Here is an 11,154-nt window from a genome sequence, read left to right as displayed (position 1 = left end):
AAACAAGTCGCCCAAAACACGACGAGGAGCTATCTAAACAGACCGAGTTTGCAGGCCCTGCTAGAGAAACTGTTTCCCGGGCAGACGGAGTTTAATATTCAAGTATATACCCACCTATTCCGAGATAAAGTGGGCTGAGGCTGACATGCATACAATAGATGAGAGATGATCAGTGGCATTTCACGGCTCCGCGGGTAATTGAAGATGTAAGCCATCCCCCAATCTAAGCGCTGTTTATAACAAGGACTATGCTGATTAGAAATTGATAGGCTGAACTCGAGTAAGTAAATCACTTTAAAAAGGTTAGTCTCTTTATTAACATTCTGATTGTAGTTCCGTGCGACTGAAATGATCGGTGAATGGGTTATGGCTTGTGGAGGCTTAGAGGAGGGCAGTGATACTAGGAATTAGCCTTGTCTGGACCTTTTTTTTTTTCATGAACAGCGTCAAGGTGTTTGATCTATTTCTTATTGTTTCGGATTGTAAATAAATTGATAACCATCGCATCTTCTTATCTTTGCTGGCTAGTCAATACACCAACATACTACCAATATCATAATGAATCAAAACAATTCCTTCATCTCGGAAAAAACGCTCGTTGAGCCGGTGGAAATCATCGATATTCTACTGAAAGAAAAACAGATAAAGCACTCGAAACACAACGACAACTCTAGCCTGATAACCCATTTCAATGATCCGGGTAATAAGGAATATACATGTCGCTACATGTTTGTCTGGGGTCCTCCACCATATAATAGTAGATGCTAATAGGGAACCCCCGGGGATAGATCAATATGTCAACGCAATTCCTTCCAACCACTCCAGCTCACGGCTGAGATGTTACAAACTCTCATTTCCGAGCACGGATTGGATGACCATGCGGCGCGGAGTGTGTGGGAGTTGACGTCTGTGTTTTATACGCGAAACTTGAAGACGGAAATGGTCTTTTGTGTGCCGTTCACCGAGTATAGAGATGATGATGTTATTGGTATGTATACACTGATAATAAAAAAGAGAGACGGGAAGCTAAGAAAAAAGATATCGCATATACAATCCGTTACCCGGAATGGAAGCCCATGGACGAAGAATGGACAATTCGTCAGACGGGGGTATATCATCGTTTAAACACGAGAACAAAACAGAGTTTGTATATAATTTTCAACCCTACACCAGGCTCAAAACTGCATAAGTCGTTGGTGCTTTCACCAAATGATTACAGCGGTGAATCGAGACGGTCGTTGGTTTGGGTTCATCAGAAATTATTCGCAACTTATATGCCCGCATGGAGATATTATATTGCTTCACTGGAACGACGATTCTTGCCAATCGCCAACACGGCCGCGGCGACATATATCAATGAAGAATTGAGAATAGGGCACGGCCATCTCAGTTCACTGATCAGTATCGAAAAGGATTTTTTACAAATCCCCACTATTGTCGCTGCGGCGGCGGATGTGATTACCGCGTTGAGGACGTTGATGTCTGACTTGCAAGCAGAGCAAGGGACGCAGCAGTTACAAAATATGCAGCGACAGTGCGAGACGTATTCCCGCACGGCGGCACATTTGCAGCAACGCGTGCAGGTGACGGCACAGTTGTTGGCGGATACACTCCTGTTTCGGGATCAGGTGCTCGCCAACGAACAGAATGGGAATATGTTGCAACTCAATCGGTCGGCTGTGTTTTTGACAACGTTGACGTTGCTGTATTTGCCAGCTTCTTTTCTTACTGTAAGTCTCTCATCCCTTGCTTCATCAATGGACTGACTAACGGTGTAGTCTTTCTTTGGGATGAATTTCTTCGCGATGGATCAAACAGATAACAAAATCGTCGGGACGTCCATGATCTGGATCTTTGTGGTCAGCGCGATTCTGTTGACTGTCGCCACGTTCATCATGTACAACTGGCTGTCCAGTCATGATACATTCTTCCGCACAATGGCGCCCAAGAAATGGATGACGGCGGACCTCAACCTCAGAAAATTGACACGCCGGTTTACGGGGAGTAAAATGGATGGTGATAGACAAACAGGCGTTTGAGACTTAGAAGAACTAGGTGGCTGCTGACGAATCCGGTAATGAAATACGATATATCCAGCGTCGACTCGCATTCGTCAGAGCCGCTATCAGAATATAATCCCCTCCCTGTTGGAAAGAATTCGAAGAAAGAACCTGCGTAAACTCGTCATCTTGTGATAGATCTGGTAAGGACACAAGTTCCGTGACGGTGACTCTGTCTACTTCAGACTGTGGGACGGTCATTTCTAGTAGATAGACTCGATTCGTTCCAGAGGGTGTTCCCAAAGCGAATATTTTTCTGTCGTTCCAGTCCATGACTAGCTTCAAGACGCGGTAGTTTTTGATGGAGTTTTCAATAGCAGTGGTGCCGGGGTACGCCAGATTTTGAATATATAACTGTTTTTCACGCGCTATGAATGCGCATGTTGATTGTTGCTGGCGGAAGGCTGTGAATGCCGTAAAGAGACCTACTGTGTTGCCGGGGTCAACTCCCTGCGCATATCAGCAGTTGAACAGATTATTTGAATCTAGGAATATTACCTGCGACCTGACAAGCACAGTTTGCAATAAACGAGGCCTGGTCTTGAGCGACAGATGAATGATTGGAATCTCATTCTCACGACTTCGAGCCGTGATCTGCGGCTGTACGATCAAATATACTTCATCAGGTGTCGGAAACGATATATAAGTAATATCACTCGCTGACCAGTCAAGCTTTAGGGTAGTCGAGTCATGCGGCAATCCTCGTCTTGACAAACTGCCTTCACTTTCAGTACCAGAGGACCCCTGAGTGGACGGTGTCATCCTGTTCTTGTCAGTATCAACTCGACAACGATTCCGAATGGGCGACTTACTGCCTTGGTGCCTCTTGTATCAGTTCTTCGATAGGAACAATAAATACGGAGCCACATTCCTGTCCCTCTTCTTTACTTTGCATGACACACGCCATTATTCTGCTATCAGGCGAAATAGCCAGTCGACTAATCTCCGGTAACTGCAACGTAATCCGATATTGACGAATAAAGACCAGATCATAGACATAACACTATCCATTTAGTATGATCACAAGCAAAGTAAAAGAAGGACTAACCTGAAAAACAGCCCCCGTCGTAGAAGCTATCAAAAACCTATCCGTCACAGCCACCGACTTCCAAATACAATCAGTTAATCCTAAAGTGTACTCCGCCGCCGGAGATACAACCGGTGGTTCTCCAAAGGTGACTTGTGGTGGAAGAGAGAGCTCGTTGTATAGTCGAATTTGGTTGTCGCTCCAGTACGCTACTAGATCTCCTCTGGGGGAAATCTCGCAGCCTTTTAGGCCCTCGGTTGACGATAATTGCCAGGAGTCAACCTGCCAATGTGAGAGGGGAGTGCCTCTACTGCGAGTTCTGACATGTCTTGTTAGTGTGCCATCTCCTTAAGGAAGGGGGCGACCCTACCGTCTATGTCGGAACCTGTCTATCCACGTGTGGTGCTCCCCTGTTAGGTGATTCTCAACAGGTGGCATACTTTTAAAATAAGTATATGTTTGAGCCAACTTCTCCTTGACCGTCTTCACGCCATCCCTTTTCCTGTAGTCTAGAACAAGAACCCTGTTCTCCAAATATCTCAACATGAAGTGAACTGCATGCATTTCCTCAGCCTGCCGCTGAGCGGCTTTATTAATAAGCCATGTGTGTGTCTTGTGCACTTCTGGATGATCCTTGTTTGGTGTGAATCTTCGACCTCGGACAAAGAATCGATCGTACCCGTCCGAATCTGCATGACGGAGTCGTCTCAACTGATAATTCTCAACACCCTCGCCGCCATCTTCTAGATATGCGAATACAACGCTCAATACGCAGCCCAAAGACCAGACATCGCTTGCTGTGGTCATGGTCCGCGTCGATGTTAATGATTCGGGAGGCAGATACGTACCCTCCCCACGCCTATTTCGTGTTCCTGACGGAGATCGTTCTGCTTCAGGTTTGATTCGCTGAAGGAAAGCGCTGTTGAAATCCATTTCTTCTCGCTCCACAGTCTGGCCCCGGCTCCGATACTTGACTCGAGCCATACCAAAATCGCTCAATTTCCATACATATCTTATCCCACCGTCGTAGGCAGTGTCACGAAAAATTAAGATGTTGGAGGGTTTCAGATCCATATGGTAGCATACCATATCCTGCTGATCCGGACCTTTCATCTCATTATGAAGAAAATCCAACCCCTCTGCAAGACCTTTTGCTGACAAGACTATCTTTGCCTTTTCGTGTACACTACTGGGTCTGGTAGGATGATATTTCGTCATATAATCGCTGAGATCACAGATTGCACAAGGCATAAACAGACTGTAGGAATTGGTGCCGATGCGAAGACTTCCAAAATTTCCTAGGATATTTTCGCATTTCCGTGTTGATCCCGTGAGGATTCTCTCCATCATGTTTCGCTCATCTTGACCATCAAATTGGGTGGTCGTAATATAATCCTTGCGGGCGACGTCCATAGACGTTGCATTAAGGGTTCCATGTCGTGTGTCTTTGAAGTGGCCCTTGGCAATCTTTACTTTGAAAACTTTGCCAAATGAACCACTACCGAGTTCCTCCTCTTCTAGGTACGGCAGACGCTGAGAACTGAGACTTTCAACAACGACTTCTTGCCGGTTGTGGATCACCACAGTACTAAAGCATGCCTGTGAACTGCAGAATTTGTCGACAATAACACTGTCTTTGAATAGATGCAGGAGGTCTTCCCGACTCGCCGGTAAGCGATGAGTATCTTGTCCAGTGAACCTGCCTTTCAAGGGCCAATCATTCCTGGCTACGAGTTTCTTGGTGAACCGTCTTGCAGCCTCAATTCCACACGAAGCAAATAATAAGACTGCAAGAAAATCATGTAATTCTCGATCATCTACCCTTTCAGCAAGCTCTTCCTCGGCTAGTCCGAATTGCTGGACCGCCGTGTTATTTGCAACCAGTAGACTCTGAAAAAGACGAATCAAGAGATCGTTATGAAGCACTTTCTCAGCAGTCCCATTAGTCGCAAATCGCAAATTAGGGTCGTCCTTTCTCTCGAGTCTGTTGTACAGTTGCCAGTATACTTGATTGCAGAGGTTATCGAATGTCTCGGATGCCATAACTGGCAAGCAACCGGTAGACGTTTGTCTTACGTTGCATGTCGCGAATCTCCCAAGTCAAAGATCAATTACGTGATTGACCATTCGAGTGACTTGACGGCTTTTATACAGTAGAGCGTTATCTTGAAGTGAGGCGATTGAGGCTGAGAACTGAGGCTGGTAGGTAGTCGCTGTGGCGCAGCCCAACTATACGATAGGGTAGGGCGCCTGGGTTGTACATAGTAGTTACCGGTAGTACTTTTCCGCGTCCGAGCGAACGTTCTGTCTTCGTCGCTAATCGAGGACTCTTGCACGATGGGACTTGGCCCTGTCCGAACTCGGATCGAGACTCGGAGTAAGACGTGGTTCTTAAGAATAACCGCTGAAATGAAGCATTGACATGGAAAGAAGAAAGGCAGTATGTGGCAGAGAAGTTGTCATTGCTTACACTAGTTAACTACTACGTACATGACGGCGGTCCTGCCATAATCACCGTGGATGCCTCAGGTGTATATCCCACCCGTCTACCCAACAGTCAAATGTCAGCCATATGAGTACTATTCGCATGATACTCAACCCAACAACCGTCAGCATCCACTCGTCAATACCAGTCATACTACGCCGGAACTGAGATTCCCGTCGAGATTGTCACAGGAAGTGAAGTCATACAGACAAGTCAGCCGAGGCCGTGCAATAAGAGACTTTCTGCCTGAGGCACAAGACGGGCAGACGGAAGCCAAACACGTGTTAGCACTAGGCCCGATGTAGCAGCGTTGGGGCAGGAAGAGCGGCCCCACTGTGCCACCTGGAGCTAGTGTCCGATCAATCACTTCTTCTCCAGTACAGAGTAAAGAGGGGAGCTGTCGAATGATGCAGTTCAAGTGTATGACTACGGAGCGAACATCTCCTTAAGAGCTTTCTCGGTTATATTTTGGTGTTTTGCATGATTGCCACATTGCAGACTAACTTATTCCGGCTAGCATGTGGCCGTGGCCTCTGATTGGAGCATGTGCGGATGTAGGTCCCCCTGCAGCCAATCACCGGCCGCAGATCCATCTATATCTGGAATTGTTGGGAACTGCTCAACGAAACCGCTGTCAGTCGAGAGGTTCTCTTCTCGGATATCTCTGACCGAACATCTCCTGTCGTTTCACTCCCTCATATCATGATACAGCTTCGTCTCAGCTCTCACTGCGCTACTCCATAGCGAATGCCATCACCGAGCCGAGGCCTGCCCGTTGCATAATCTTCCCCAACGTCGCCCGATCACGGTGGGTCCGCCCAACCTTACTTACTTTTTGCCTCCCCGCCTGCTTACTTATATCTTTAAAAGTCTCTCTTTCCTCTCACTACTGTCATTCTTTCAATCATCTATCCTCATCGTGTACTCACTGCTCACACTGTCAATCCCCCAGCTGGGCAGGCATTGATTGACGACAGCCATGTCTGCAACCACGGCAGATGCCAGGTCTCGACCTGCAGACACCAAAAAGGTGCACATCGCCGACACCAAGATGACCCTCAGAAACTGGTACAAGCATGTCGACTGGTTGAATGTGTACTTCATCATTGGAATTCCTCTCATCGGATGCATCATGGCAATCTGGGTCCCTCTGCAGTTCAAGACGGCTGTCTGGTCTGTCCTATACTACTTCTACACTGGTCTGGGCATTACAGCTGGTAAAGTTGAGATCTCCAAAATATGATAAATGACTGGGCTAACGATTCTAGGATACCACCGTCTCTGGGCTCACTGCTCCTACTCAGCCACTCTCCCTCTGCAAATCTTCCTCGCCGCCGCCGGTGGCGGCGCCGTCGAGGGCTCCATCCGCTGGTGGGCTCGCGGCCACCGCGCGCATCACCGATACACCGATACCGACAAAGATCCCTATTCGGTCCGCAAGGGTTTCATCTACTCGCACATGGGATGGATGGTCATGAAGCAAAACCCCAAGCGTATCGGCCGCAGTGATATCACCGACTTGAACGAGGATCCTCTGGTCAAATTCCAACACCGCCACTACATCAAGATTGTTCTGTTCATGGGTCTCATTTTCCCCACGTTGGTCGCCGGTCTTGGTTGGGGTGATTGGATGGGCGGTTTCGTTTACGCCGGTATCCTGCGTATCTTCTTTGTCCAGCAGGCCACTTTCTGCGTCAACTCTTTGGCTCACTGGCTCGGTGACCAGCCTTTCGATGACCGCAACTCTCCTCGTGATCACGTCATTACCGCTCTTGTCACCCTCGGCGAAGGTTACCACAACTTCCACCACGAGTTTCCGTCTGACTACCGCAATGCTATTGAATGGCACCAATACGACCCCACCAAGTGGTTCATCTGGACCTGCAAGCAGCTCGGTCTCGCCTACGACTTGAAGCAGTTCCGGGCCAACGAGATTGAAAAGGGCCGTCTCCAGCAACTTCAGAAGAAGCTCGACAAGCGCCGCCAACAGCTCGACTGGGGTATTCCTCTCGACCAACTTCCCGTCATGGAATGGGAAGAATATGTTGAACAAGCAAAGAATGGCCGTGGTTTGATTGCCGTTGCCGGTGTTGTCCACGATGTGACTGATTTCATCAAGGATCACCCCGGTGGCAAGGCTATGATTTCATCTGGAATCGGCAAGGATGCTACTGCTATGTTCAACGGCGGCGTGTACTTCCACTCCAACGCTGCCCACAACTTGCTTTCTACTATGCGCGTCGGCGTTATTCGTGGCGGTTGCGAAGTCGAGATCTGGAAGCGAGCTCAAAAGGAGAACACCAACGTGGACTATGTCCGAGACACCAACGGCCAACGCGTCGTTCGGGCCGGTGAACAAGTCACCAAAATCCCGCAGCCGGTTGCCACTGCCGATGCTGCTTAGTTAAAATGATGACCGTTACGACCTTTTTTTTCCCCCTCCTCTCTCTTTTTCTCGCTCTGTAATAAATATATCATGGTTGGAGGAGCTCCAGCCTCATTCCTTCCTTCCCCTTCCTGGTGTTTTAGACGGTTGCTTTTTTTTTCTCCCTTTTATCTGGAGTTGGAAGGAAGGATGTATCTTTATCAGACAATAGTAGTCATAGCGAATACAGAATTGCATACAGCAGAACCTAGCTATCACGGAAGAAAATATCAGCTTAGATATCTTTAATCCGGGGCTGAAGAGCATGCGATTAAAACAGATTAATATATGAGAGGTGCCTAGATCAAAGTCACTTCTGGATATGTTGACTGAAGAGGCCCTGAGAGGCATTCCTTTCGTTATTTCAGTCACGTATCCAAATTGCGGTTTTGGGATATGTGGAGTAGACTTTAGCCTGAGGCAGAATTATCATAGCTGGTCCGACAGCTGCCAGGTGAGCTCCAACTTGACAACGCACCACCACACCAACACTCAGGGATAATCAAACTCGCTGTACAACGTGGATACTTCACCCCTCCCCCGCGTTTTTAGACCGTCTTTTCTCATCTTTCTGCTCGTTCTGAGCTTCGCTCTCATCCTGGCTCCTCTCCGTTTCCCCTCCCCCGCTTTCACGTCGGCTCGACTCACAGCACTAGTGAAGCAACTACAACTACCGTTATCATCAAGACCATCACTTTACCCACAACAATCATCCATCAGAAGTATTACAACCTCAAACATGGCACCCGAGTTACTCAAAAAACCGCCCCAAGCACCACCCCTGTTCGTCGCGACACCTACGTCAATCATCGACGATACCAAACGTCTAATCGCCCGCTCCCGCAAAGTTCAAGACGAAGTAGCCAACGGCGTGAAACCGGAAGACGCAACTTTCGCCAATGCCTTGCTCCCACTCGCCCAGGATGAGAATGCAATGACCCTCGAGGCACACATCATCGGCTTCTACCAGGCCGTCTCAACCGACCAAAAGCTCCGCGATGCGTCCAGCGAAGCTGAGAAATTACTCGACGACTTCGGCATTGAGACTGCCATGCGCGAGGATTTATTCAAGCTTGTCGACGCCGCGTTGAAAAAGGACGAAAAGTTAGACCCGGAGTCCCGCCGGTTGTTGGAAAAGGAACACAAGGATTACATCCGGAATGGATTGGGATTACCGGCTGGACCGAAGAGGGATCGGTTCAAGGAGATTAAGAAGAGGCTTAGTCAGTTAAGCATCGAATTCCAGAAGACTCTCAATGAGGAGAATGGCGGGATCTGGTTTACGCGTGAAGAGCTTGATGGTGTTCCGGAGGACGTCCTGTCTGGATTGGAAAAGGGGAAGGATGAGAATGAGGGGAAGTTACGATTGACGTTCAAGTACCCTGATCTATTTCCAACACTGAAATATGCGAAGAACGCAGAGACGCGGAAACGTGTCTCGATTGGGAATGAGAATAAGTGTAACTCGAATGCCCCCCTGTTCAAGGAGGCGATGGTTCTGCGTGACGAGGCTGCCCGATTACTAGGGTATCCGAACCATGCCGCTTTCCGTATTGAGGATAAGATGGCCAAGACACCGGAGACCGTGAATACGTTTTTGGGCGACTTACGATCTCGATTGACAGCGGGCGGATTCAAGGAGATTGAAAAACTAAAGGAACTCAAAAAGGCTGACGTGGAGTCTCGCAGTGAGAAGTTTGATGGACATTACTTCCTTTGGGATCATCGGTTCTATGACCGCTTGATGCTGGAGAAGGAGTATCAATTGGACCACCAGAAAATCTCAGAATACTTCCCTCTACAAACGACGATTCGCGGCATGCTTGAGATTTTCGAGGAGTTGTTTGGCTTGGTCTTTGTCGAGGTTAAAGGCGAGGATCGTGCTAGTATTTCTCCTTCTGGGAAGGGAGAAGATATTGTTTGGCATGAGGATGTGCAGTTGTTTAGTGTGTGGGATGATGAAGCTCAGGGAAGTGGATTTGTGGGCTACCTTTACCTAGATTTGCATCCTCGCGAGGGCAAGTATGGACATGCTGCCAACTTTAATCTGCAGCCGGTATGGCCCCCTCCCCTGGAGAAAACAAATTGCCAAGAAGGGTACTAATGTTGTAGGGCTTCATCGACTCCAACGGTAACAAACGCTATCCCGCCACAGCATTAGTGTGTAACTTTTCCAAACCCACGGCCAAAAAACCAAGTCTCTTGAAACACGACGAAGTCGTAACCCTCTTCCACGAACTCGGCCACGGGATCCACGACCTCGTCGCAAAGACAATCTACTCTCGATTCCACGGCACAAACACCGTTCGCGACTTTGTCGAAGCACCGAGTCAAATGCTGGAGAACTGGTGCTGGACGCCATCTCAACTCAAATCGTTGAGTCGGCATTACTCTACGCTATCGGACGAGTATCGCAAATCCTGGGAAGAATCATCTGGTAGCTCGACTGCAGCACCGGCCCGTATCCCCGACGACGTGATTGAATCCCTGATTCGAACAAAACATGTCAACGACGCACTTTTCAACCTCCGTCAGCTCCATTTCGGCATCTTCGACATGACCATGCACACACCTTCCTCGCACGAAGAAATCGTCAATCTAAACCCAACAGTAACCTACAACACCCTGCGCAAAGAAATCTCCCAAATCGAGGGCCCGGAAGTTTTGGGTCAGGGGAACGAATGGGGTAATGGCCAAGCGACCTTCGGCCATTTAATGGGCGGCTACGACGCGGGTTATTACGGGTATTTGAGTTCCCAGGTGTATTCCACGGATATGTTTTATACGATTTTTAAGCAGAATCCGATGGATCCTGTGCAAGGGAGGAGGTATAGACACACCGTGCTGGAGAAGGGCGGCAGTCAGGATGAAATGAAGTCTTTGACGGAGTTTTTGGGCAGGGAGCCGAAGACCGAAGCCTTTTATAAGGATTTGGGCTTGGCTTGATTATCTCCAATGGGGGGGGGAGTGTTACTTGACTGTGTAGTTGTAGTTGACTTTGCCAACGGAATGATATATCGGGTGGATCCAGGCTAAATTTAAGCTAGCTCTATCAACTCATTCAATTTAATTTCCATTTCTTCCAAAGTCACCACCAATGCTCAACCCAAGCTACAAAGAATACATACACTCAATAAAAAAAGGATATAATCAAATC

General features: G+C 48.2%; 4 protein-coding genes across 6 annotated transcripts; 3 read left to right on the top strand and 1 right to left on the bottom strand.

Annotated features, from left to right (window-relative positions):
- Nucleotides 1-491: 491 nt before the first annotated feature.
- On the top strand, nucleotides 492-2,039 carry TSTA_039200 (uncharacterized protein; the record flags this gene model as incomplete). 2 transcript variants are annotated; one of them, XM_002481108.1, is made up of 3 exons in its annotated part: nucleotides 492-988; nucleotides 1,039-1,730; nucleotides 1,779-2,039. In XM_002481108.1, the coding sequence occupies exons 1-3, from the start codon at nucleotides 838-840 to the stop codon at nucleotides 2,037-2,039; spliced, it is 1,104 nt and encodes a 367-aa protein (XP_002481153.1). In that variant the 5' UTR covers nucleotides 492-837. The 2 variants fall into 2 exon arrangements, with proteins under 2 accessions (XP_002481153.1, XP_002481152.1); XM_002481107.1 differs by having other exon boundaries at nucleotides 1,015-1,730.
- A 12-nt stretch (nucleotides 2,040-2,051) lies between these two features.
- Nucleotides 2,052-5,130, bottom strand: TSTA_039190 (uncharacterized protein; the record flags this gene model as incomplete). The annotated part of the gene is made up of 5 exons (XM_002481106.1): nucleotides 2,052-2,510; nucleotides 2,559-2,823; nucleotides 2,873-3,063; nucleotides 3,109-3,406; nucleotides 3,473-5,130. 5 exons carry the CDS (start codon nucleotides 5,128-5,130, stop codon nucleotides 2,052-2,054), a joined length of 2,871 nt encoding a protein of 956 aa, XP_002481151.1.
- A 1,072-nt stretch (nucleotides 5,131-6,202) lies between these two features.
- On the top strand, nucleotides 6,203-8,206 carry TSTA_039180 (stearic acid desaturase (SdeA), putative). Of its 2 annotated transcripts, XM_002481104.1 has the most exons (3): nucleotides 6,203-6,380; nucleotides 6,443-6,789; nucleotides 6,841-8,206. In XM_002481104.1, the coding sequence occupies exons 2-3, from the start codon at nucleotides 6,552-6,554 to the stop codon at nucleotides 7,974-7,976; spliced, it is 1,374 nt and encodes a 457-aa protein (XP_002481149.1). In that variant the 5' UTR covers nucleotides 6,203-6,380; nucleotides 6,443-6,551; the 3' UTR covers nucleotides 7,977-8,206. The 2 variants fall into 2 exon arrangements, with proteins under 2 accessions (XP_002481149.1, XP_002481150.1); XM_002481105.1 differs by having other exon boundaries at nucleotides 6,203-6,789.
- A 530-nt stretch (nucleotides 8,207-8,736) lies between these two features.
- Nucleotides 8,737-11,081, top strand: TSTA_039170 (metallopeptidase MepB; the record flags this gene model as incomplete). The annotated part of the gene is made up of 2 exons (XM_002481103.1): nucleotides 8,737-10,053; nucleotides 10,110-11,081. 2 exons carry the CDS (start codon nucleotides 8,737-8,739, stop codon nucleotides 10,941-10,943), a joined length of 2,151 nt encoding a protein of 716 aa, XP_002481148.1. The 3' UTR covers nucleotides 10,944-11,081.
- Between the last annotated feature and the right edge of the window lie 73 nt (nucleotides 11,082-11,154).

The sequence above is a fragment of the Talaromyces stipitatus genome, genomic scaffold (assembly GCF_000003125.1).
Source record: "Talaromyces stipitatus ATCC 10500 scf_1105507295541 genomic scaffold, whole genome shotgun sequence".
In the NCBI taxonomy this organism is placed as follows: domain Eukaryota; kingdom Fungi; phylum Ascomycota; class Eurotiomycetes; order Eurotiales; family Trichocomaceae; genus Talaromyces; species Talaromyces stipitatus.
Note: the sequence above shows the minus strand (reverse complement) of the source record. Positions and strands in the feature narration are given on the sequence as shown.